At 44.9% G+C, this 26,399-nt stretch overlaps 2 protein-coding genes across 2 annotated transcripts; one reads left to right on the top strand and one right to left on the bottom strand.

The window, feature by feature from the left end:
- Window positions 1–776: 776 nt before the first annotated feature.
- On the top strand, window positions 777–26,095 carry DNAJC17 (DnaJ heat shock protein family (Hsp40) member C17). The gene is made up of 11 exons (XM_065402972.1): window positions 777–896; window positions 5,301–5,370; window positions 6,857–6,915; window positions 8,820–8,907; window positions 9,293–9,375; window positions 10,650–10,746; window positions 14,307–14,356; window positions 14,930–15,007; window positions 15,754–15,834; window positions 16,421–16,549; window positions 25,895–26,095. Exons 1-11 carry the CDS (start codon window positions 819–821, stop codon window positions 26,015–26,017), a joined length of 936 nt encoding a protein of 311 aa, XP_065259044.1. The 5' UTR covers window positions 777–818; the 3' UTR covers window positions 26,018–26,095.
- Window positions 22,034–22,543, bottom strand: C4H15orf62 (chromosome 4 C15orf62 homolog). The gene has a single exon (XM_065402974.1). The coding sequence runs from the start codon at window positions 22,541–22,543 to the stop codon at window positions 22,034–22,036; it is 510 nt and encodes a 169-aa protein (XP_065259046.1).
- Window positions 26,096–26,399: the final 304 nt, after the last annotated feature.

Raw genomic sequence — 26,399 nt, 5'->3', positions numbered from 1 at the left:
CGTACTTAGGATGGCACCTCTCCAAAGCCGAGATTTAATTCCTGCTTTAACATATTTTGCCATAAAACTATTATGTATTTGGCAGCACAGACTGCTCCGCACCGTACAAACGCACAAAATGACAAAAATCCCAGAAGCTCCCAATTCAAATCAGGTGCCACGGAAAGCTACAATACTACACACATACTGTACCAACAGTAATCACTGCGAGAGTCTGGACTCAGAGGCTAGTCAGTGCGAGACCCCACACAACCCAGTGCACGGCTCCCAAACCACAAGGCTTTGCACCTATAGAGCCACCTTTGCCCCAGCACCTGCCGAGACCCTCGCATCACCGACTCTAGCGGAAGGGGTTAATACTCCCGCTGGAGCTTACGGCTCGGAAACTTTGCTGCCCACATCCCACCAGCATCCGAGATAGCCAAGAACACGGCAATGGCAGCGCAGGGCCCGATGGAAGTTGTAGTCCTTACACCCCATCCGATCCCCTGCCGCAGAGCGATATGGTTTAATAAAAAAAAACTACACTTCCCATGACAATGCGCACACCCCTGCTGCGCAGAGCCTGCCGGGAGCGGTGATTTGCCGGTTGGCCAGAGAGAGACCTTCCGGGTGGGCTGTGGGCCGCGCGAGGCATTGTGGTAGTTGTAGTTCCGCTTCCCCGAAGGGCTCTAAGAACCATAGGTCAGTCGGAGGCTGGAGAGACTACATGTCCCAGCAGCCAGTGGTGCGGGGCCGAGGGGGCGGGGATAACCAGGCCCAGCGGCGCAGGGGGAACCGGGCGGCCAGAGGCCCCGGGCTGTGGGGGTGTAGCGGAGATGGCGGTCGATAAGGAGCTGTTGCAGCTGGACCTCTACGCCCTGCTGGGGGTCGGGGAGAAGGCTTCGGACAAGGAGGTCAGGGCCTGACCGGGGGGGGTCATAGGGCGCCGGGCTCCCCCGCCCAGCTGGCGGACGCTCCCTGCAGCGCGTGGCGGCCCCGGGGTCTGACACCACGGTGATGGCGGCTGTGTGCTGCCAGCCCTGGGCGCTCTCCCTGCCCCCAGTATGTGAAAGCATGTGTGGGGGACAGCGGTAGAAAAGTGGCAACCTCTGCAGCGACTCGTGTTCATTGCCACCATAAACACTGACCAGAGATGTTAGTCACATGTTGTGTGTGGGAAGCTAAACCCTAGAGCACCTTAACGGGTTAAATAACATGGGTAGGAAACAAATTTTTCTCTGCCTCTGCTGATGTTGAAGAGGTCACAGTATGGGACTGGGGAAGGTGTTTTGAGATGAGATCTTGAGGCAGAGAGGTACCGTGGTGTGCCATATGGCAACAGCTACTGATGAGAAAGCTCTTGTGCAGATGGTGACAAGGTGATCGGAAGGGCAAAGAGAAGGCAGATGTGATGCATGTAACTTGTTTCAAAAACCTTATTAAAACATCTAGCTTGTCATAATTCTCTTTACGATGTCCACTAAAATCTCATGGATGTTTGTAAGCTTCTGTTCACAATACCTGCTGTTACTCATCATGGGCCACTGGCTTTCCATGTGTCTGTTCCAATCACAGCTGTATCTGGATAGCACTCATTCAGCAAAGCCACATCACTTGGTTCTAATGTCATGACATTCATCCCAGTGCTCCAAGATAGATGCCATTTTCTCCCTCTCACAAGATGTCAGTGGGCTGACTTAGTTACTGGATCACATCCTTAACATTTGTTTCAACCGTCTATGACTAAAATGTTCTAAAACAAAGATTAAGAATAGAGAAAGAAATAGGATTAAAACAAAAGAAACCTACTGTATCTAGTCAGACTCACAAGAGTTAAACTCAGTAGATACATTTGGGCCCAATTTGGCATTCCACATAAGCTGCTCAGTTCAGAGAAGGGACAAGGACTGCTTTCTGGTACCTTTGCATTCTGGGGCTGTCTGGGGGCCTGCCCGGCACCTGGCGTAGATTAGAGCTGCCTTAAATCCTTGCTGATGATTGTGTAACTTCTTTATTTCCCAGTTTAGCCCAGTATTCCTTCTTGTGTCCTCACTGCTCAATGAAAATAACAGGAACCTGTCATACAACATTTCTTTACCTATTTGTAGGCAGTTGCTATGCCTTTCTTTGCTCCTTTCTCTAGAGTGAACATTATTCTGTTATATTCCAGATTTTTTATAATCTTCATTATTCACCTGTGAACTCTTCATTTGCCTCTCTTGAAACATGGTGCCACATGATGATTGCATTTCCCCCGATGAAGCCTAGTTAGTACCGTGGTTTATTATTTATGTAGAAAGGGGCCCAAATTTGCTAGGTACTTTACAGATAGACTAAAACAGATCACTGCCCTGAAGAACTTGCAGTCTAAATGGACAACACACACACAGGGAATGGGGGAAGGAAACCTTGAATTTTTTGGGGGGTGGGGTGGAGTGAGGAAAGGGTGAGAGAAAAGAATATACAGACTAGGCCTGGTGTAGAGCTCTAATTTGGAACACTATGTAATGCATTGATTCCTTGAGTTTTAAAGTTACATTTTTAAGAATTGTTTATGGGGTAGTTAGCAGATTGTTAATTATGTGGAGTAATCTTGCTTGTTTTGCATGGGATACTACTATTAATACCTAGTATGGCAATTGTTTATTATACTGTTGCATTGTGATTCTTAGTCATGTTGCTGGTATTTGATAGGACGACAATATTTGCTAGTTCACTGATCACCATCTCTGCTATAGTCACTGTACTATATTTTCTGGCTTCTTATCTTAAATATGTGGGGTGAAATCCTGGCCCCATTGAAGTTAATGGCAGAATTCCTATTGACTTCAGTGGAGCTGGGATACATCCATTATATTTATTTGCAGTGCTTTAAATGGATACTGTCAACTTGAAATTTAGTCTGTTTAAAAAAAGAGTTAAAAGTAGTTTCTGGTACTAAATCTGCATGGTTTAAACCTCTGTTTAAACCTTAAACCTCTGTGGTTTTGCAGTTACATTTCCCCCTTTTTTTCCCCCCGCCCTGTTTTTTCCCCTTTATTGTTTTACAGACCCACACAAACAATGGGGGAAACTGACAGTTTATAGAAGAGGAACAATGAAATTGACTAAATACCAAGTGTTGTCAATTGAACAAAATTAAACTTAACAAGAAATAACTTTTTTCCTCTAATTTTCAGTTACACTAACATCAGTAGGTAAAGTTTTAGATAAAGTATGATGTTTAGTTGAAAGGGTCCTTTTAATTAGATAGAAGCAAAATTTAGCACCAAGATAAGGAGGCAGAGCTCCATTTTCTTCAGTGGAGTTGCACCCAACTTCTCCAGGGCTGACTATGGTCATGAATTTCAATTTTATTGAAAGGAAGGATATGAACACCTTTGAAATAGTTTTGAATTATATTTATTTAACTTAATGGTGAGGTCCTGTTTTTATATCATGTGATTTCCTTGTGCAGTCAGTAGATTATTTATGAGGAATGTGTAAAGGAAACTTAATGGATATCATTGATGCTTTCATATTTATTAAGTGGGGGAGGTAAAATCTTTAAGAAGGAAATCTATTAAGATGTTCCTAGAAATAATATTCTGCAAAGGTTTGTGGAATACTCTGCTTTATTTTTTTCATATATGCTTATCTTATCTAACCTATATCATTAACAGCTCAGGATTTCCACAGGGAATTCATTCCCAATCTATTATTTGAAACTGATAATGTATTTGTGATTTCTCCCAAATTCACTGTAATTCTCAGTTCCCTGCAATGGGGAAACAGAGATCTTAAGGATTTGTGTGAAGGGCAGATGTTAATACCCTGAAAACTTCCATCATATTCTTTTGATGGAAGCTGTTTTCTGAGACTCTGGGCTTGCCATTGGATCCATGCAGGTAGCATTATTGGATCATCTGTGCTATCATGCAGGCACAAGAGACAACCTGCATGGATCAAGGCTTATATTTACCAGTTTGGCATAAACTAACCATTTGACTTGCCAGTTTGTATTACCAGTTGAAAATGTGATAGTATTGAAGGTGCAGCACAGAAATGTGGCAAATCTGCAGGTGACACGAGCCACCTGGAGAGCAATGTCTTTATGTAAAGTATTTGAAGCATCCCAGAGAACTGGGCAATCTTTGTACAGTGGAGCCAGCCAGGCATCACCATAAACTGTGACTGAGGGGGGAATTATTTTTCCCTGGGTCAGTTGTTCGGAAGCCCTAACTGATGTCATCACATTGGAGAGTTCCTCTGACAGTTATCTATGTTGTGGATGATGTGTGCCTTGAGAAGACTTCACTTTATTTTTAGTGGAGTCTCATTTACGGAGGTGCATGATTTAGGTTTGTTATGTTTTAGCTCTGGTTGCCTTTACTGTTACTTATATACGTCCACCAGGTGGTGTCTGAATACCACAGGTTCCCTCCAGCCAATTTATAAAGTGATTCCTTGGCAGTTGGATGGAAGTCACTCTTCTTGATTTTATACTTGCATATGGAGATTTCCTGTGATAGAGAGAACTCAGATGTTAAAATCCTATTCAGTGGCTTGTAAAATTTTTGTTGACTTCTCTTTGAAGGGTAAGAAATACTGTATGTACATGATCTCTGTAGCAGCATATCCATAGCTGGAAAAAAAACCAAACCCTAAAACTAACATGGATCTCTGAGACTGTTACTAAAATTATATGGTCTTTGGTCAAAATTTCCTCTCCCTGCCAATACCACTTGTGCAGTGTGCTGTACAACCTCCATTCCAAGTAATTACATCTGCAGAGAACACCCCTTCTACTTCTGACTTGCTGAAGATTGTGCCTCCTTATATTAAAGTTGGCCTTGGCTGTAGTGATCTACTCATTTGTGACTTTAAGAGTTTATTACTGCAACATGCTGTATCTAGGAGTGAAACCTCTGGCTTTAAAAAAAAGTCAAATTGAGTGAATGTGGTTGCTGATCTACTTGGCTGGAATGTTTTCTTGTTGCAGTGCAATTTGATTATAAGGCGCGACCACTGTAGAAAAGTTGGGAGTTGAGCTTTAAACAGCCTCCTGCAGTTACAGCAGGATAGTTTAATTTATCTAGCCAGCTGCCAGTGGTGCCATCAGTGTCCTAGTCTTTCTTTATTTGCTAGGTTGCCTGTGGCACTTCCAGTCTTGCCAGTGTGTACTGGTGCCTAACTTTAAGTCATTTTTTACAAACACTCTCCTTAAATATTCAGTCGTACATTTTTTGTGTTTCCTATGTGATGTTTTTGTCCTGAAGGCCTCTCATTGTGTCTGGAGAGCTGCACTCGTTGGTGAATCTCTGTTCTGATTCTTACAGGTTAAGAAAGCATACAGGCAGAAGGCCCTGACTTGCCATCCGGATAAGAACCCAGACAATCCCAGAGCAGGTAAGATCAGTCTGTGTAGAAACAAGCACGTTTTCCCTGTCAGTTCCAGCTTCATGGACACCTGGGAGTGGCTATGTTTGTCTACTGTTGCACAGCTCTGTTTTTGCAAGTCATTATGGAAGTGCCTGTGTTACGCAGTGTGTGCACATATCTCTGTCTGAGGTCTTGTCTACACAGTGAGCTAATGAGCACTTACAGGGGGTGTGATTTCTAAAGTGCATTAACACATGCATTAATTGGTCCATGTAGACCCTGCTGGTGTGCATGAAAGGTTCCCTAGCGTGTGTTAAGGTGGTAGTAAAAGACACTTTAGTATGCACCTGCAGGCACGTTCATGCTCTTTAGAAATCACATCTCCGTAAGCACACATTACTCCACCGTGTAGACAAGCCCTGAGACACATTCATCACTACTAGGTAACTGAGTTATAAGGCTAAATGCACAGATACTGGATTATGGGGCAGATTCACCTAGGCACAAATGGCAGTTGGGTGCTTAACTCCTATTTCTGCCTTTGAAAATCTTCCCCTTAATGGTAACTCTCAGAGTGAATCCTCCACCTTTGGCCATTATATCCCACTGGCTGCCAGATCACACTTCTAATCTACAGTTCTAAGAGTCTCTAGCCTTTAATATAAAACTTGTATATCATTATTTATTTATATATTGGTAGTGCCCATTGTGAGAAAATAATATCTCTGCTATAAGCAAGTCTCCATACACTGTGAAGTGAAATGGACCTAAATTATGGACAAGGTCCTTCAATTCTGCAGCTGGTTAATGTACATGTTAATGAATTAAATATGAAAATGAATAATACCATCGATATGGTGGAGCCACTGATGTTCATTTTGATATTAAGTTCAGTTTATTGTATGGTGTCCTCATGTTTGTCAGTTTGATATGCCATAGATTTGTATACTGATCACATATAAATGCACTGTAGCAGCTTTCAGAGGGAAGCTGGTCCTTATGGCACTTCAGGAGGCATGGAAGACAGTTGGGGATTGTGGGATAAGCATCTGAGGTGAATCCTAAAATGATTAGCAGTGAAACAGTTAACGTTATTGACATTTCAATTGTCATCTGAAGGTTTCAGAATTAATAGCCCACTGAGATGAAAGGGAGAGTTCATGCTTAGCCTGAAAAAACAGTCCTGTTATCTGCAGGCTCAGGAACGCTTTACTGCATTGGTTACATTTGATTCACATTTTCAAGATTTCCTTCAGAACCCGAAGGTCCAGAAACCATTTTTTTTTTTCTATTTAAATGAAAGCTTAGATAATATAGCATAGTTTTGTGAGTGACTTCCAGAGCCGTGGGCTATAGGCTGGCTTACAAATACTGTAGAAATGTTATTCTTCTCTCTAGAATTCTATAGGTATCTTCCATAAGGGAATTACTTCCTCTGATATGTATCCAGAGACTCTGTGAGCAGCTTGCTTGGTTTTTTGTGTTTTACCCCTCTTTCCTTTCTAATCCCCAGAGGAACTCTTCCACCAGCTGTCGCAGGCCTTAGCAGTGCTAACAGATGCAGCGGCAAGGGTAAGGATGACCATCCCTTGGACATGGTGGCAGTGTGTGTTACCTGTATCTGCCAATACACTTATATAAGTGGAGAAGGAAGTATGCTAAAGTAGTGAAAGCTGCCTTCCTTTCTTTCCCATTCCCCACCCTCCACTCCCATTGAGCCTGGGGGCATCAGTATGGTTACATTTTATGGATCTTTTCTGTAAGAGATTTACATGTTCTAATGTGTATCTCTAGGCTTTGTGAACTCAGATGGAGATAGGCACTGTATAAGAACCTAGAAAGACATTCTCGGTCCCACCTGATACACTGTGGGAATGGCTGAGTTAGAGACCTTGGCTGAGACTGTGTTTACCAGCATATTGAATTGGGACATGTTCCAAGTTAAAAAAAAAAAAAAAAAAGTTAGGGCCTGGTTTGGAGAGAGACTGAGTACTGCAACTCCTCTTGAGCACCAACAATACGCTCTGAAATCAGATCAGGCCTGTAAAAAATAAATAAGCATGTGGACCCCTTAATTTTATGTGATGTCATGTTTAAAAAAACAGCAAGTATCTTGCTCAATTTATAAAGACAAGAATGTCTGACAGAAGTAAGATCAGGTTGCTTTTATTCTGAGTAATATTTACTAATACAAAGTAAAACTTTCAATACATGTGAGATCTCTTGTTCAAAGTTTGTGCCACAGGTAGCATATCTGAAATGGGTGGGGGAGATAAACTTATAAACAGGGACCCCAATTAATGCAACTGATGTCTGTTCTTTTATTAAAACAACTCCACAGGCTACCAACTGAAGCCCTGTAAATAATCCAGAAATGTAAAGTGAGAATTAAAACAAAAAGTTGACCACAAGCCAATAACTGTGTCTAGTTAAGATAACCAGAAAAGGCTTATCAAAATACCAGAAGATAAGGTTTTAAAACAATAAATAAATCTCTATGAACGACTGGCCAAAATTTTAATTTATTCTCCCTTGAATGGTGGTATTCTTGATTCCAAGAACTTATCTTCCATTTTTAAAGTGTGTGTGTGGAAGTAAGAGCAAGAGGAATTCCACGTAGAAAACCCAAATATTCATGAAGTAAAACACCATCAGCTTTTCCGCCAGTATTTAAAATAAAGATAATACTGTACTTACCTACATACCTAACTCTATGCACTGTGAATGGTCCCACTACTCTCAATGCGTCAAGTTAAGCATGTACATAAATCTGTGCAGGATCAGGGCCTTGCCTATCACACAGCAGTGTTGTGAAGATCAATGGGCCAGATACTCAACTAGTGTAAAGCAGCAATAGCTCCATTGGCCTCAGTGAACCTGTGCTAGTTTACACCAGCTGAGGATCTGGCCCTAAAGCGCTATAGAAATGCTGAATTACTATTATTTATTACAATGAGTATAGAATTCTGCCTCGAATAGGAAGACAATGTCTGATCAGTTAAAGTCAAGCTACACGTTCTGCATCTAAAGAGTTTCCTAGAAAATATTTTTTTATTTTAAACTTCACTTTAAGGCAAACCTGATCTCTCTCACCAACAGATTATTATTCTGCACCATTCAGAAAATGACCTTCCTCACCAGTAGTATCAGTGGCCACTCATGGCTGGCCCATGAATCCAAAACACACTTCCTACCACTGAAGATGGGTCAAACTTTGTCTCAAAAACCCTTTGCAGTAGCTCCTGGACTGCATGCCTCCAGACCCTTCCGGGCTGCATCTTGAGGCTCTTGTGTTGTCATAATTTCAAAATGGTTTGTAACCATCTTGTGTTTTTATGAATGCCACCAGCAATGGCTAGAAAACTCTTCACCTCCAATTTCAATATGTATCGATAACTAATCTCTGCTCTGTTCATAAACCCCGTATTTTCCCTCTTTATTTTGTATTGGTTCATATTGTGTTGTTTCTTTCATAGGCGGCATATGACAAAGTGAGAAAAGCCAAGAAGCAGGCAGCAGAAAGGACTCAAAAACTTGATGAGAGAAGAAAGAAAGTAAAGCTTGGTATGGCAATCAAGTTCATTCCCTTTTGCCCTGAGGGAAACATTTGAGGTGCTGTGGTGCTTATTTCTTCCACCTGTATAATTCTCTGAGTTAAACTTCTGTCCATCCATAATGGCTGAACTTTCTTACATCATTCTTTATGAAACAGTGGTTGTGTGAACCCCACCATGCTGTTAGCAGAGGCTGATCCTGCTGAGGAAAGCATTACAGCTGGCTCAGCGCTCCACCCAAATATAAGGGAGGCAGGAGAGGCCATCAGGCAGAGAACTGAGGGAAGGAACCATAGGAGCAGCCAGGTCTGGGGAAGAGATCTCTAGTTTCTGGTGTCATGCAGCCTGGCTTTGTAGACAGTAATGGCAATAAGTGGGGTTTTGGGTTTTTGCAGACCTTGAAGCCCGAGAACGAGAAGCCCAAGCTCATGTGAGCGAAGAGGAAGAGATCCGAATAACTAGGACACTAGAACAAGAGGTAATAAAGATTTGCATGTCATGTTATTTTCAGGCAGGAAAGTGGTTGAAAACCTTTTAACATGTAGCCATGGTGGTGAGCTGAGACCCAACAAATTCCTGTGAACCATAGCAGTTCATCAGCCTTTTGGAATAAATGGTTCCTGTGGAATAATCCCAGCCTCATGGTTCAGTCACTACCAAATTCATGATCCATTTTGGTCAATTTCACAGCCAGAGGATTTTAAAATTGGTCAGTTTCATGATTTCAGATGTTTATATCTGAAATTTCATGAGGTTGTAACCCTGGGGGGTCCTGACCCAAAAGGGAATCGTGGGGGAAGCTGGGCTCTGAAGGCAGCAGCCACAGAGCTTCCTGCAGCCGGAGGAGGCTCTTGGAGGTGAGTCTGATCTCCCTTTGCTGCTGGGATCGCCCCAGCCAGGAGCTCCTAGCTGCTAGTCCTGGCCAGCTAGCGGGGAACAAGACTTGTTCTTCCCCTGCACGGCCCCTCTAGAGGGGAGATCAGACCCACCTCCGAGTACCTCCCCTGGCTGCAGGAAACTCTGCGGTTGGGCAGCAGTCCCGGAGCTTCCTGCAGCTGGAGGAGGTTCCCAAAGGTGGTGGGTCCAATCTCTCCAGTGCTGCTGGGAGCGTCCCAGCCAGGGGCTCTTAGCTGCTAGTCCCAGCCAATGCCCAGGGCTCCAGCCAATTTGCCCCCCACCCCTGGAAAAATGGGCACCCTGAGCCTTGGCAGAAGCTGCAGGGGTGGAAGCTCTGGCAGGAGCCACAGGGGGTGGATGCCATGATCCATGGCAGGACTCGCGGGGGGCAGGCTCCCCAGCCCAGCTCCAGGGCTGCTGTACCACCCTCACTTCTGCGCTGCCTCTGGAGGTGGGTCTGATCTCGCCACTGAGAGCAGCCATACAGGGGAAGGACAAGTCCTGTCCCTCCAGCCTAGCCAGGACTAGGAGCTCCGGGCTGGGGACTCCCAACAGCACAGGAGAGATTGGATTTCACAGGAAGGGCTTATTTCATGATCTGTGCCACGTTTTTCGTGGCCGTGAAATTTGTAGAGCCCTACTCGTGGTGTTTTTTTGGGGGGGGAGGGGGGAGGAGGTGGCAGAGAGTTCTTTTTAAACTTTCCTCCTTTCTTTCTGTCCCTTTCCATCTTCTACTTAATGGTGAGAGGGTTAAATGGATGCAAATATGATGGGATTGCTGTTGATTACATACCAATTAGCAGACTTTCTTGGTAACATAATTCTGGTATTTGTTCTCTCCTGCCTCCATTGTAGATAATACGCCTGCGGGAAGAGGGCTCCCGGCAGCTAGAAGAGCAGCAGAAACTCATGCAGGACCAGATCCGACTTGAGAGAGAGCAACGAGTCCAAGGTAAGGGCAGATGAGATTGGAGCCTTCATCGAAACTACAAGTTTACAGAGTCCCAAATCTTTCATGAGCTAACTTACGTGGGTACCACACTGAATAGGGAGATGGCCAGTGTGACAGGTTCCTCCCCGGGGTGCCACCTGGAACTGGGGTACCACTGAGTCCTCTGACCCACCAGCCAGGGTTTCCTCTCGCACTGTGCTGTTGCAAAGTCCTCCAAGCTTGCACTTTCACCACCATTCACACAGGTAGGGACACACCCAGCTGCAGTCACATGCAGGCTATCTAACCACCAGCCTCCCAGCCTAGGACCTAATTTCCTCTAAGCTGCACGGCCGCCCAGCAGGCTATCATCTTCCCTCTGCCTTGGAGTCCCTGGCCAGCTGCTCCTGGGAGCCTCCTGCTTGCTGTGCAGAGCCGAGGGGAGTAGGGAGGGCGCTGATGTCAGGGTGTCCCTCTCTCCCCACCCCATACCCCATCTTCACAGACCAAGTGGGGGGACACGACAGGGCTCAGGATGGAGGGAGCTTGCTGGCAGTTGTTGCTGTGTCTGAACAAGCAGGCTTCAGACTGCTGAGTGCCGACCTACTTAAAAGGGCAGCGTACTTAAAGGGGCCAGTGCATGTCTCCGTCTCTCACTCTCACACAGACACACAGTCTCTCTGTCTCTGTCTCTCTCTCTGTCTGTCTGTCTCTCTCTCTCTCTCTCTCTCTCTCAGAGGCGCACGCATGCACACACACAAACTCTCTCTCTCTCTCTCCCCTGACACACACACACACACACACTCTCTCTCTCTCTGACACACTCACCTCCCAACACATACTTTTGTTGTTGTTACTTGACACTTCTTTTGAAGTGTGTTGTTTTAGTTTTTTGACTGGTCTACGCATTTCATAATTTTTATTTCTCTCTTATGGTTAAATTTAATTCTTTGAGTCGTGAGTTCTAAAATGCTTAACCTCTCCTGGCTGGAGTAATCCCTATGGTAACTTTTTAAAAATACATATTATATCTAGGTTTTTTGTTTCTACTGGTGGTGCACATCCGCACATTACCTCACTATGGTGCATATAACAAAATTCATTCCGCACATGGATGGAAAAAATTAGAGGGAACACTGCCTAGGACCCCAGAGCAGTACCATCCTGCCCTAATCAAATCTGGCCATTATATGGGTTTAACACCCGGTCCGCCTCTCCCTCAATGTGAAGAGGACCATGCACACTTGTGGTAACCAAGCTGAGATTTTCCCCAGACACCTTAGTCAAATGCACACTGGTTTGGATTAAAACATAAAATAAGTTTAACTACAAAAGGATAGATTTTAAGTGATTGTAAGTGATATCAAACAGATCACCTAGTAAATAAACAAAACCACAAACTGAGTTTAACATGCTAGATAGGTAGGATATGAATTAGCAATTTCTCACCCTGAATGATCAACAGGCTGGCAGATTCTTAAGGCACAAGGTGCCTTGGCTTTGCAGCTTGGGTTTCCCAGCTTTTCATACACAGGCTAGAAATCCCTCTAGCCTGGGACCATCGCTTCCCCCCGTTCAATCTTTATTCCTCAGGTGTTTCCAGGGGTGGTGTTGTAGGGAGAGTGAGGTCCCCCCATAATGTCATTTTCCCCCTTTTATATCTTCTTCCCACTTGCTGGAAAGCTCTTGTGCTGTGACCTGGGTTAAACAGTTCCCATTGTGTAGTGCTATCTCTGAGATGTTTCTATTGTACACAGTTCCTGAGGTAATCCTTGCGCTTCTGTGCATTGCCTCAATAAACCATTAACATTGTTTGAGCTTTTTACTGTTGTACCTGAAAGGCTGCTTGTGGGTGCTTTCAACCTCACAACATGTTTCAGTAACACATGCATAGCCTAACTTCACATACGACGGTAGCACATACAATCCAACGAGCTATTACTGTCTAGCAGATCAAGACTTTTAGAATGATACCTCACAAGGCATATTTTGTACAAAACATATCCTAATACATGACAGTGGTGAATATTGGGGTGCCAGGGTGCCACAGTCAGTATGGCTGTACTCCGTCATCTTGGCCTCTTCCTACACACCCATGTCCGTGGCTTGCTGCTGGAGGCAGGCAGTGCTTATATTCCTGCTGAAATCCTTCCCACAGGAAGGAGGGTGGTGAATCAGTGCACTGGATGATGGAAACAAGATCATTCAAACCTTTCCTGCACTCATCCCACTCCTTCCCTTTTCTGGGAATATGGATAATCTCCTTCTGAAGCTTAGAGCCTGGACATCCCCAAAGGGACTCTCCACAGTAGAGCTAGAAGGATATGAATGACTGTCACAGTCAGATGTATTCAGTTTATGCTTGCTGGCCCCACATGATTTAAATGCTGATAGAGAGCAATTCTGGCTTTCCCGAGGGTCACTAATTCTGCATTTCCTCCCCCATGCCCCACTGAAAGTGATTTGGTATCTATCACTTACGAAGGCTCAACATGTGGAAGTTCTGTCTCTGCATAGTCTGGAGCTCTGTGACACACAACTCCTAAACTCCTTTCCCTCTTCCTGTGTTGCTATCTGAGAAAAGAAAGTTAACATATTTAGGGTTGTCAGCCCCTAAATTCTCACGGCACCTCAGGTCCTATAGCCAGTTCCCCTCAGACACTTGTAACTGAGCTTTGTCCCAGACTCTTTCACTTGCACTCCCAACCTTCCACCCCACACACATCTCTGCATGCAGATTCTTCCCTTGGTTCTTTAATACTCTGTTACCTACCTGGACTCAAAATATATTCCCATTCTTGAGATAATACTGCTCTGCTTCTGGAAAAAAGTTAAAGCATTCCTTGTTTAAAATTGCTCTGTCCCTTGCTTCGTATCTCTTCCACTCTGGCAGAGGCAACAGTGGCTAAATCAATATCTCTTCTTAACTTCTTAAGAAAGGGGAATCTTGTGGATAAAGAATAGAACTGTAAGTCAGGAGATCTGATGTCTCATCTGGGGTCTGCCACTGACTTCAAGTGTGACCATAGGCAAGTCATTTAATCTCCTTGTACTTTGCTATTCCCATTTTACAGATGATGAATTGAGGATGTTGAGGATTAATTTAAGGAATGCTTGTGGAGCTCTATGAGATCCGTGGATAGAAGATGCAATGGAAGGGCAAAGTATAATAATCCCTTGACAGCACAGACTGGCATACAGGATTAATTTTGCAGTCTACACTAGCCTTATTTTGTTTTCCTTGACATTTCTCACTGTTGTTACTACCAGTGCAGCTCTGCTGCTAGGAGCAAGAGTGGACAGGTTTCTCACGCCACCTTCAGTTTTACTATGTTGTTGTCTCACTTTGATCAGGGCAAGCCTAGACAACAGGGTAGCAAAAACACTGGCAGCCACCGGCATCTTGTCTATGCTAAGGTACTGAACCATAGTCAGCAACAGTGGGAAACTTTAGTGGGGAAGAAATCCAGAAGGCAGAATTGCCATTGCCTTGTACGTATGCACTAACAAACTGTGTGGTGTTACTGTTTATCCTTGCTTTTTCCCCTTGGGCTTTCACTTTCTCTTCTTTCTCCTCCTAGGCAAACAAGATGGGAATGGAGTAGAAGGCAAAGGAACTCCCAAACTCAAAGTAAGACATCCCTAAAAATCAGACTCTATGAGAAGACTGGCTTCTTTTCAGCACTGGTAACTGGTTGGCACTCACTTCCAGAAGGCGCATCTCTCCTTGCACCCAGTCTCAGAGCACGTCCAGTCTAGGAGAAAGCTGAAACTCCTCTGTCCATCACGCTCAATGCTTATTGAAGCTCTCCACCCCCGCCTTAAAATACCCCTTCCCCTCTTTTTTCTCCCCTGTAGTCTGATCTGAAAACCAGTTGCCCTAATCTTGGAATTCAGATGTGTGTGCCTAAAACACTGGGAACATCTGGTTATTACCTTGATACATTCATTCATTTATTTACTTTCAGGTGCTTTACAATGTTTTTTTCATTCCACTGAGGACTGTTTATCCCTGTGCCTCTGTATAACTTGTTCTCGTTAGTCTGTCTGCCCATGGTGCTATTAAAATCACTGTCTTGGCAGTGTTGCAGATGTAACTGTAAATGTCAGACTTGTGTTATTTTGTAGCTGGCAAGAGCCATCTTCAGCACAGCTATGTGAGTTGAAGTGGACAAAACTAACTTGCAGCTTTTTTTTTTTCTAGCTAAGATGGAAATGCAAGAAGGATGATGAAACAAAAGGGGGATACTCAAAAGAAGTTCTCCTGCAAATCCTGCAGAAGGTCCTGTTCTGAGATGCTCTTTCCTACCACTTGATATCCCCCAACCTTGATGCTGTAAGAAAGGGCGGAGAATTGTGGTGGAGCTACATATAAACCAAAGTGGCTCTTATTCTTCATTGTATAGCTTTCTCACTCCCTCATGCCAATTTTAAAGGTGGCCATCATGGATTCATCAACCATGAACTGTCCCATTCCCTACAATGACTCTTGTTGGAAGTAGAGTAGCTGTGAACTCTTCCCTCAGAATAGAAGCTCGTTTAATAACCCCTATAAAGATTAGGCAGGCTGTGTGCATTATGGTGGACTTTCCCCTTCACTTAAAGCGTTAAATACCACCTGCTGTTGGGATGGTATGCTGGACTAGATGGACCTGTGATCTGATTTATTAAGGCATATATTTTCCCCTGAGTCTTCATGGGAGAGGCAGTTTTGTAAGTAGCTGTTAGTTCTCAGGCAGACAGTGTTCCTATAGTGACTCCTGCTGGGAGCAGTGACAGTAACTATTAGCTACTGCAGAGCTGACACTCCTATATCATTCCTTGGAGGGACTTTTGATGAGAGAGGAGCAGCTGTGATCTCATCCTGCCCCCTTTCCCCTCACAGCTAGAGCTCCTCCATCATTCTGTGCTGGCACTGGATCAGCTGTCGCTTTCTCCCATGGCCAACATTTCCATGTTTCACTGGGATATATTTTGCTTCTTGTCTGGTTCTATATTTGACTTGTCTCTTCTCATTGATTCTGACAGTATGGTGAAGTGCTGAACTTGGTGATCTCAAGTAAGAAGACTGGGAGTGCAGTTGTGGAGTTTGCTACAGTTAAAGCTGCTGTAAGTTTAGCAGAAGACCTCAGGGTTTACTTTGTTGGGAAGTCTGGAGGTGGACGAGGGAATGTTGACTGATGTTGCAGAGGAAGACTGCAACCGACTGGTAATGAATGATACTGGTGATAGTGAGGATGGTGACACTTGTGTATTTACTTGTAATCAAGGCAGTGAAGAGAAATGTAACCAGAGACTGGTCTGTATGGGAACAGAATTCTAGGGCCAGATCCTCAGCTAGCGTAAATTGCCATAGCTCCATTAACTTTAACTGAGCTCTGACACGTTAACGCAAGTTGAGGATCTTGCTCCAACTCTTTTACTCCTTATACCAAACCAAGTTATTCATGCTCCTTATAGCAAATGCACTGAGAGGGGTAAGTCCTTTCTTTGTTTGATACCAGTGTGGGCTTCATAAAACGGTATTCTTCACCTGCAATGGCTGGAAGTGAATCCTGAAGTTTTGTGCCCTATTTGGCCTGGATTTTGGATTAAGAGTGGGAAATCTTACATGCCAGTTTAAAGAGTGAGCTGGAGGGGGGGGGGGGGGGGATTTGAAATGAAGATGATGATGGGAGAATGTTCTCATTGATAGGAGATGGCAGTGAAGAATGAAGTTGGTTTGATAAATAATCCTCTAAAGATCTCCTGGTTAGAAGGCCAGCCACAGAACAATCCCAGCACGAAGTTCCCTGATAGCACTAGCCAGCCTAGAGCTGCTCAGGTAAGGAGAACACAGGCCCTTTGTTATTAAAAAATCACTTGTATAGCAACCCAAACTGATACTATGCCTAATACACATGGTAAGATATGTTCCTTCCCAGGAGAGTTTACTGAGAGGCTCCTCGCTAGACGCCTGCCTTCCTGTTCAGCTTTTGATATTTTACACTGATCCAGTGGCCTTTTCAGAAGCAGCTCTACCATCCGGAAAAGCAAAATGAGACACAGGCTACTTGGATCATTTAAACCTCCTCTCAGTCTTTCTCCTTCAACTGAGAAACAGAGAAATTCTCTGCTCAGCTCTAAGGCTCTGTAAACTCCTCCCATGGATTTATTCTAATTGATATTAATATACATTTTCCCTGATGCTGGAGATCCTTTGGTGGATTGCTGGTGACAGGGTGTGAACTGGAATTCCTTCAAAGCTCACTTAAGGGGAAGTTGGGTCAGTCAGGGGAAATGCTTGGGTTGTGTGCTGGTGAAACTATGAGCAGGAGCAGATGTATATTAAGGATGAGGAAGGGAAAGGAGAGCAGCACCTCCATGTCTGATACTGATAAACAGGGTTCAAAGTAGGGGTGATGCCTTTCCCTACTACTCCTTTGGAAGTAGCCTCTTCCCCCCGCCCCCCATATTGTTAATGCAAATCAGTTGCTTAGCAGGCACATTGGAGAACTGTCATAATACAGCAAAATGTCTGATATAAAATGAGACACACAGAAGATCATCGTTAAATCTTAGCTACATCCTGGTTTCTTCACCAAATAATCCCCCAGGCTTGTTGTCACACTCTGATAGCAATATTCCAAACTTGATACAATAGGAAGACTTGACTCTGTCACCGATTTGTTGTGTGACCTCGATGAGTCGCTTAACCTCTCTGAGTTATATTTCTGCCTCTGAAAAATAGGGATTATATCCACCTTTGTGAAGCACTCTCAGATCTTAAGATGAACAGTGCTATATGAGGGCGAAGTACTCTGCTCTTTCAATTCACAGCATAGTCCTTAAACTTCCCGGACCCACCTCCTCACTCAAAGGTCAAAGCCAAACCTTGAAGAGCAGTCATTGCCAAAAGAATGATCCTGCCTCACGCTCTGCGTGTGCTCTCGATCCTGTTTCAGTGGGTGTTTAGAAACTAGGTGCTGTGCATATGGAATAGCTGGATATTTTTAGCTGCTTCAAAGGCTGTGTGATGTTCCTACTTTTATTTTCCTGACTCTTCACTCAGTGGCATGTTGCAAGAGGAGTTGCCTGGCCACCATCCCAGGTTTTGGGGCTGGGTGTTTCCATTCAGTGCATACACCTGTGAAGAGTGGCTCTCCAATCTGACTGCAGGCTCAAATGATTATGGTTGCAAACGCTCTCACCCTAGAAGCAGCAGGGAGCAGAGCTAATTGGATCTACACGTGCAGTATAGAGCTGACTTGAGTTCCACAGACACTGCAGAGTCTTTAGGGTGGTCAGGGGATGGACAAATCCGAATTCAGCCTAGTGAACTTCAGTGTCCCTTTTTAAGGGCAGAAGAGGAGCCCATTCAGACCTAGAGCCCTGTATTTTTCGCAAATGTGAATTAACATGAAATAAACAAACAAAACCCCCCATAAAATGAAAACCTTACCACGCAGCGGTGGCTCCTGTCCCACAGGGCCAGGCCCATCTCCCCACTCCAGGCATTGCAACACGGTGCATGGAGTTGCAGTGCTGCTCTGGTTTGGCCCAGCCACCCCTCCATCATGATGGGGGTGGCCAGATCAAATATGAGTGAGTGGCATTATAACCTGGGCCAAACCTGAGCGGCACTGCAATGCCATGCACCAGGTTGCAACACCCAGGACAGGGAGGTGGGCCCAGCCGCATGGGACAGGAACTGCTGCTGCATAGAGTGCATAAGGTGGGTTATGCAACTCCCCCCACCCCTGGGGCATGACCCGACCTCCCCCCAGATCTTCTGATCACCTCAGGGCCTCCAGAGCCACCCCCTGGGGGCAGGACCTGACACCCCCACCCTTGGGCCTCCAAACCCACCCCCCCAGGGTCAGGACCCAACCTCTCCCCAGGGTCTCTCACCCCTGGGCCTCCAAAGCTGCCCCCCAGGAGTAGGACCCAATCTCTCCCCAGGGCCTCTGACTCCCTAGGCTAGGAACTGACCCACCCACCTCCAGGGCCTCCCACAACACAATGAAATAAAATGAAATTCCCCCAAAATAAAGCAAAATGATAAAAAAACTAAAAAGCATTTCCCTGGGCTCTGTTCATACCTAAGGGGTCACTAATGCAATTGGAACTTGGTGATGGATTTGTGCAGTTTGCGTGTGAGAGCCCTGGCTTGTGTCTGGGTTTGTCTTGGCTCGTTTCCATGGTAAAAGATTGTTAGCTTCTGCCTGCTATGAGTCATTAGTGTGGCTGAGCAGAGAGGGAGGGCAGGCCAAAGCAGTCAATGGTATTCCTGCTGGACGGAGGTGGGAGAGTCATTGCTATTGAACAGAGGCCCTCTGATCTGGTGGGGCTGCCAGTCACGTGTTAGAATGGTGAGGATTTATGACCTACAACTGAAAGGAACATCATCAGCTGGAAAGTTACACTCTGCCTGACAGTAGTAATTACCACTGCTGTTACAAGTAACATCTACCATTCCGATGATAGTAACCTCCCAATCCTCCTGTTCCCCAGGCTCAGAATTGTGGGATCCTCTTTTATTCTTTTCTTTCCTTCTCCCCTCTTACCCAGGATTTCCCCAAATCCTGCTGCTACTTTCCATACATGTCCAAAATTCATCCCTGCTGCCAAAATATGAATCCCTGCTCTCGTAACTTTTTGTCTTGGCTGCATTCCTCTGTGCCATCAACTCTCCTCTCCTCTCCAGTCCATCCAAAATGCGCTGCTAAGAGACTTTCCCTTTCCACTATTCTGACCACCTCTGCCTCATGCATTAGTATCCTCTCTAGCTTCCCTTCTATATTAAGTTCAAGGTTCTTACTTTTAAGCTATCCTTCAGCTCAGCCCTCATCCCATCCCTTTGGTCTGCACTCATTTCTCTTCTGCTCCCTTTGGATACCTCATGCTTTTTTTCATGCCATCCCACATGCCTAGATTAGCCTCCCACTTCATGTAAATTGAGCTCCCTCCCTGCTCTACTTCTGCAAATTGCTACAGAGCCACAATGTTCTGACTACAATGCACTAACTATTGTACCTGCTTTTTTTCCTGTAGACTATAATTAGAGCCCTACCAAATTCACAGTCCATTTTGGTCAATTTCACAGTCATAGGATTTTTAAAAATTGTAAATTTCATGATTTCAGCTATTTAAATTTCATGATGGTGTAAATGTTGGGGTCCTGACCCAAAAAAGAGTTGTGGAGGGGTCACAAGGGTTGTGTGTCTGGGGGTGGGGTTGTGGTACTGGTACCTTTACTTCTGCGCTGCTGCTGGCAGCAGCGCTGCCTTCAGAGCTGGGCAGCTGGAGAGCGGCGGCTGCTGGCTGGGAGCCCAGCTGTGAAGGCAGAGCCACCGCCAGCAGCAGCACAGAGTAAGGATGGCATGGTATGGTATTGCCACCCTTACTTCTGCGCTGCTGCCTGCAGAGCTGTGCCCTCGGTCAGAAGCCACCACTCTCTGGCTGCTCAGCTCTGAAGGCAGCAGCGCAGAAGTAAGGGTGGCATGGTTTGGTATTGCCACCCTTACTTCTGTGCTGCTGCTGGCAGGGTGCTGCCTTCAGTGCTGGGTGCCTGGCTAACAGCCACCAGTCTCCGGCCACCCAGCTCCGAAAGCAGCACAGAAGTAAGGGTGGCAATACTGCAACCCCCTTAAAATAACCTTGTGACACCCCCCCACACACACACACACCTCTCTTTTGGGTCAGGACCCCCAATTTGAGAAACACTGGTCTCCCCCATGAAATCTGTATAATATAGGGTAAAAGCACATAAAGACCAAATTTCACAGGGGCAGACCAGATTTCACAGTCCGTGACGTGTTTTTCATGGCTGTGAATTTCGTAGGGCCCTAATTATAGCCTCCTAGGGGCAGCGAGCTTTTGTCTGACATACTGCAGCTGTTGTACAGTGTTGAGTACACCAGCACCATGCAAATTATTCACAACACTCTCTTATCAGTACTAGTAAGGTCTTCTCTGGGAGCTTCTTACCAGCACTGCCCCTTTAGTGTTAGCCAGGGATCCAGCAATGTTGTCCTACAGTTGCTGAAAGCAGCTCTCTCTCTGGCACTGTCCTGGGCATTTTCTAAGCTTCTTTAAGATTGCAGTAAGACTTAATATTGCTTTCTTTGTCTGATGTGAAGCTAGTGGGATAGGAGCCATCTGCACCTTCTTTGACATGGTTCACCCAAATGCTAAATGCACCAGATGCCTCTGGTTAGCAACCCCTAGAGAAAAAATGACACCATTTTCTAACCCAGAACTAGTAATTGCTAAGAATTGCTGCCACAGTACTAGTGCAGAATCACTTTAGTAAAGCCAGCGACTGACCCCAAGTGTTCTTAGCCTTAACGTTAGTGGTGGTAGTGCCCGGTGTCTTAGATGATCAGTATCTGCTTGTGGAAGCATGTCCCAGCGGCTGCAGTTCTAGCCTTTCCCACTAGGAGGAGCAGAAGGGATTGGAGCCAAGCAGTAACCTCACTGCCCACAACACCGTTGTTGTAAAAAGATGAGGGACCAAGGAGGACAGGACCCCAGTGAATGTTTACCTTACAAATCAAGGGAGCTGTGATCTTGGCATCTTTATTGTTGTGGCTTGGTACAAGTGAAATGAGGCAAGGACAGACTTGTAATGACAGATACATTTATTCTCACCTATATTTATTTACAGCAGATTATTCAGAGCATGCTCTAAGAAGCAATATCTACAGAAGCTGTTCCACTTGCTAATAGGCTGGAGAATTCGCTGTTGCTATATTGTGAGCCTTTTCGGCTGCTTACCTTTTTCCAGTTAGAAGGTAGATGGGACTGCCCATCTAACAGAGTTAGGGGGAAAGAAACCCACTGGAAAAGGAACATCCTGAATCATCATATCCATTGTCTCTGCTCCACCTGGCTTGGAGATATTGGAGCTGCCATCTCATCCAAACTGTCCAGTTACCCAGGAATCCTGTTTCTGTGCCCCCCTTTTTCCACATGCCTTTTATAGTCACAGCGGTGTTCCAAAAGTAACAGGTCTCTGTTACCAAACGTGGCCTTTTTTTTTTCATCAGGATGAGGTACAGTGTCAGCAGTGGAGAGGAATTCCCTGTCCAGTGTAGAGAATGGAAATGCATCAAACTAGATTCCAGCATGTGGCTCTCTCACATACTGGTGTACTGACAGCTCAATAGGAAGGGAGCCTGGACAAGAACAGCTTATGGTGGGCAAGGCAGGACGATGAGACAGGCACTCCAGGGTAGGGACACTCCAGTGTTTCCTCTTCTCCTGTGAGGGCTAAGGAAACTACTAATGCTGATAATTAACTTAATAACTTAAATGATAAACACTTTCAAGCTGCGTAATCTCTTGGATTCTGTTTCCTGAGAGTCTGCAGAACATCCTCAAGGAGTGATAGCCCCAAGTCCACTTTGAAGGAAAGGAAGGGATCAGAGCCTGTTTCAGAGGTCCCACAGTCTGTAGCCTGGACCGTGTGGGAGTTAGTCCCGTGTGTTTGTGTCCCCTTATGGTACTGAGGGGTGACACTGGAAAAGGAGATGGCTGTAGAGTGAGACTCTGTGTGGTCAATTATGTTGGGGCAGCTGGAACTGTCCAGATACAGCCGGGGTGGCTTAGGAGGTGCCTGTGCCTGAGCTAGATTTTGCTCACTCTTACATAACAGGTACTCTGATTTATCCTTCAGGTCTCTTAGTGGTTCCCTCTTGTACTGTCCATTGTTCTCAAGTGTCTGGCTGTTCTGATTCAAAATAATGACTTGATTACCCAGCTTTTTATGCCTCCTGAACGAAAGACGCTTGAAGAACGTTGTGGATTTAATGGATCCTCTCCGCCAAGTATCCATGCTAGGCAGCACAAGGAAGGGAGTTGTTCACTGCGCTGTGTAGGAGGCCACTGGACTCCAGTCTCGAGTTCAACAAAGAGCCACAGCTCCTGTAAGGGAGAAAACAGGCTGGTATCATAGGAAGTGCAAACTCATTCCTACCACCTCCCTGAGTTAATGGAGCTACCAGATCTTTCGCCCATTTTGTACAGGAGGGAATCTCCCTCTTCAGTATAGAAAAGGTTGAGGTATCTGCCTCTTTATGCTGCAGAAAGGAATTGGTGAACAGCAGCAATGGCATGTAGACACAATGAGAACAGATTAACCCAGCATCTAGAACAGAAGAGCATGTCGGTACCATGGTAACCAGGCACCTTCATGGTGAAGGGCACAGCACAAAAGCCTCACTGAGTAGGTAGAAGGGGAGCCATTATCTCTGTCAAACTGAGGCACACAAAAGAAATACAGTCCTAGAGGAATTTTAAATGAGGCAAGTAGTAGAGACTGCATAGGAAATGAGCAAACATTAGGAAAATTGATTTTAGAATAAAGACTTACTCTGTGGTGGAGCAGCAGCTCAGTTCTGCAGGCAGAGGGGAGACAGCAGAATTCAGTAATGAGAACCACGACCACCACCGTAGACAATGTACTTGTGTGTCGCGATCAGCAGCTCAAGGCAAGATTCTGCTGGTTTGGAAACAGCCCGTAAATCCTACAGTGCCTCTTTCTCTTCTGCTCTCTTCCACCTCTCGTCATCTGTCTCTTGTCACTGCTTCCCAGGCTCTGATTCCTTGTGCATATGTGTTTGTTTTGCCAAGCCCTTGCTGAGTCAGCCACGTCAGAAACTGGGTTTTGCACTATTGGTAATTGCCAAGATTTCAGGAAGTAGGTGTGTGGAGAGTAGCGAAGCATCAGCCCACGCTCTGCCTGAGGAGAAGGCAAGATTCCTGAGGGGCACTTAAACTGATTTCAGGAGATTCATCAACATGACTTCTTGTTTTGTGACACAGCTTGGGAAAACTTGGATTCTCCCTGGAGAGCTCTAACTACAGTGATTTCTGACTGGCTCACTGTATTGGTGAGATCCACAGATGGAAGGAGGGGGCGGTTCTTTTCTCCTTTGGATTTTAAAGCTTGAAGTGTCAGGTGGTGATGCATACATTCTGCTGTTGGTGACTCACGTGCAAGAGCCTCGTGCTGGCTAATTAACCAACCCAGGCAGATGGCAGTGGGGATCTGTTCATTGGGTAGGAGCTCCAGGTTAGCAATGAAGGGACCTAGTTCATCCGTGAAGACTGAGATTTGATTTGGCACGAGTGCTGACTTTCTCTGCTATTACCTGTATCCATGCTGGTGTCTCATGGTATCAAAAGCTTGTTAATATAGATGCTAAAATATCAGTTACAGCATAAGATTCTTCCATCTTCCCACTTTGAGAGTTCAGTTAATCATGTGCTTCTGTATCCCTCTGAGCTATTCCATCTCTCCACTAGAGGAAGCTCTTTCCTGGGGTCTGATGGAGAATTCACGCCTGCCCCACTTTCCTGCAGGAACCCCCTTTTGCTCTAAGAGATGGCTTTTCTTGCTCTTTCATATTCACAGAGTTCTGTTTCAATCAGCATGGAACATGACTAGTTCCCAGAAATGTGGAACACTTTTATTGATTTTCAGTGTTATTTTGTTAAGGTGGCTTTTTTTTACCTGTAGGTCTCAAGAAAACAAGACAAATGTCTAAAAGTATTGCTATACTTTGGGGAAATCTTGAAGTTATGGGACCATGTACTATAACTGCCACTTTTCAAATACCATTGCCACAAAAAGCAGCTGGGCTCTGACAAGGTAGCTGTTTTCTGCTACTTGCCTCATGGCAAGGCAGCATAGCTACATTGGCTCCTCGGTGCTAACACTAATTTGTATTACCATAGTGCCTACGAGCTGACCACGTTGTGCTAGGGTACCGCACAAACACAGACCAGAAAGACAGTCCCTGCCACAGAGAGCTTACAATCTAAGTATAAGACAAGAGACAACAGGTGGATACAGACGGACAGATAGTACAAGGAAACCATGAGACAATATGGGTCAGCATGGAAAGCAGTGGTCTCAGTATGACCTAACCATTGATTTGGTCGGTAAAGCAAATGGTTCCTAAACAAGTGGGAGCAGATCTGAGTCAGAAGGTGCTATTTTTGTACAATCACTTGAGTACACTTTAGAGAGGTTTAATTTTACAGCAAGTGTGGTTTTGTACCTGACAATATATACATTTGACTGTTTACTGTTGCAGTGTTTTAATTACACGGTACAACTGATATCAGATATAACAGTACTGAGTGAGTTTATTGCTTATGTAGTTTGCGTATATTGTTATGCTATTTGAAACATCAGTAGTTTTTCATTCTTGAGAGGAAGGCTGTTTTAGAAAGAAAGCAAGGGAGGGTCATCTTTAGTTATTGCAGATCACTCTTGTGATGTTGATTTGAGAAAGAACATTAAATCAACTTTAATGGTAAAAACTTGAGTGAAGAACAGAAAACAACAAATACCAGAAAACACCAGTAATTTAAATCAGTTATTGCTGAATTATTTTTCTCTAGCCTCATTAAAACACTGGAGTTTCTAGAACTGAATGCTCAGAACAACTTCTATTTTGTGCATTTGACAATACGTTGTGGATGGTCACTTTCCCCTGTTGTTCATATGGATTGTACACAGAGAGAGAGAGAGGAACACACAAAAAGGGATTGTAAAATCACAGAAACTGACACAAGGGGACTGAGGGGGACAGTGTAAACACTGACTAGATTAAGTTGACAGTGCCTCTGTAATAACGTAGGATAATCTGCCAGTGTGAGAACAAAGTTATATTTACTCAAGCAAAGCACATTATTTAATTTTACTGTTTGCTTATGGAAATGAGTTTTAGTGGAAATGGAGTTTTAGTGTATTTGAGAATTCCCTTCTTAGCTGTAGCAGGATTAGGGGTAGTGCAAGCTTCGAGGGGCGACCCCACCAACCCTTCACATAGCCTTTTGGGACCAGCTGGAGGAGCTAGAGGGTAAGTCAGTCTTCTGATCCCATTCTGTCTCTGTCCTCTCTGCTGAGACAGCCAATGAGGGTGTTTCATTCTGATACAGACACTTGTCTATTGGCTACTTTATGTAGGCCAAACAGCCATCACATAGTAACAAATGTCATTGCTAACCTGACCAGCTGGGTATCTCTAACCTGCCGCCATGCCAGGTGCAGCACCCATCCTTACTGCCACTGTGGTGTGTTTGTACAGTTCATAACAAGTGGAGATTTCTGGGAGTTTGGAAACTGTGGTGTAGGGTGTTCTTTACAAGTCCAGTTCTGTCATTTGTTCCCTAGGATTCTGTGGTCTCGGAGCGGGATTATGAAAGCTTGGTTATGATGCGGATGCGCCAAGCAGCTGAGCGACAGCAGCTGATTGAGCAGCTCAAACGGGAAGATGAGGAAGAGTCACATACATAGCATGATGGAATACATATTCTCTCCCCTATCTTTCAGCTAAAATCTTGTTTTCTTAAATTAAGTCAATAAACCTCCTTTTTTTAAAAACCTTGCAAGAATATTTTCTTGGAAAGTGGACAGAGCTAACACTCAGCATCCACGCAGTCCTTTGATGGAAGGGAGAGATGGCTGTCACCTAATCTAGACTTCAAAACAGTAGCTGCCATGTAACTGAGGATCTTTTTCTGAGAGGTGCTAACAAAATGCAGCTCCCACAGATTTAAGAGTGGTAGCTGCTCAACATCTGTCAGGATTAGGTCTTGAATTTTTTACACAGGAGCAGAAGTTTTTCATATAGCTTCTCCAGTCACACACATCTGACTGCTGAAAGTAGCCCATGGAA

The sequence above is a fragment of the Emys orbicularis genome, chromosome 4 (assembly GCF_028017835.1).
Source record: "Emys orbicularis isolate rEmyOrb1 chromosome 4, rEmyOrb1.hap1, whole genome shotgun sequence".
Classification (NCBI taxonomy): Eukaryota; Metazoa; Chordata; order Testudines; family Emydidae; genus Emys; species Emys orbicularis.
Note: the sequence above shows the minus strand (reverse complement) of the source record. Positions and strands in the feature narration are given on the sequence as shown.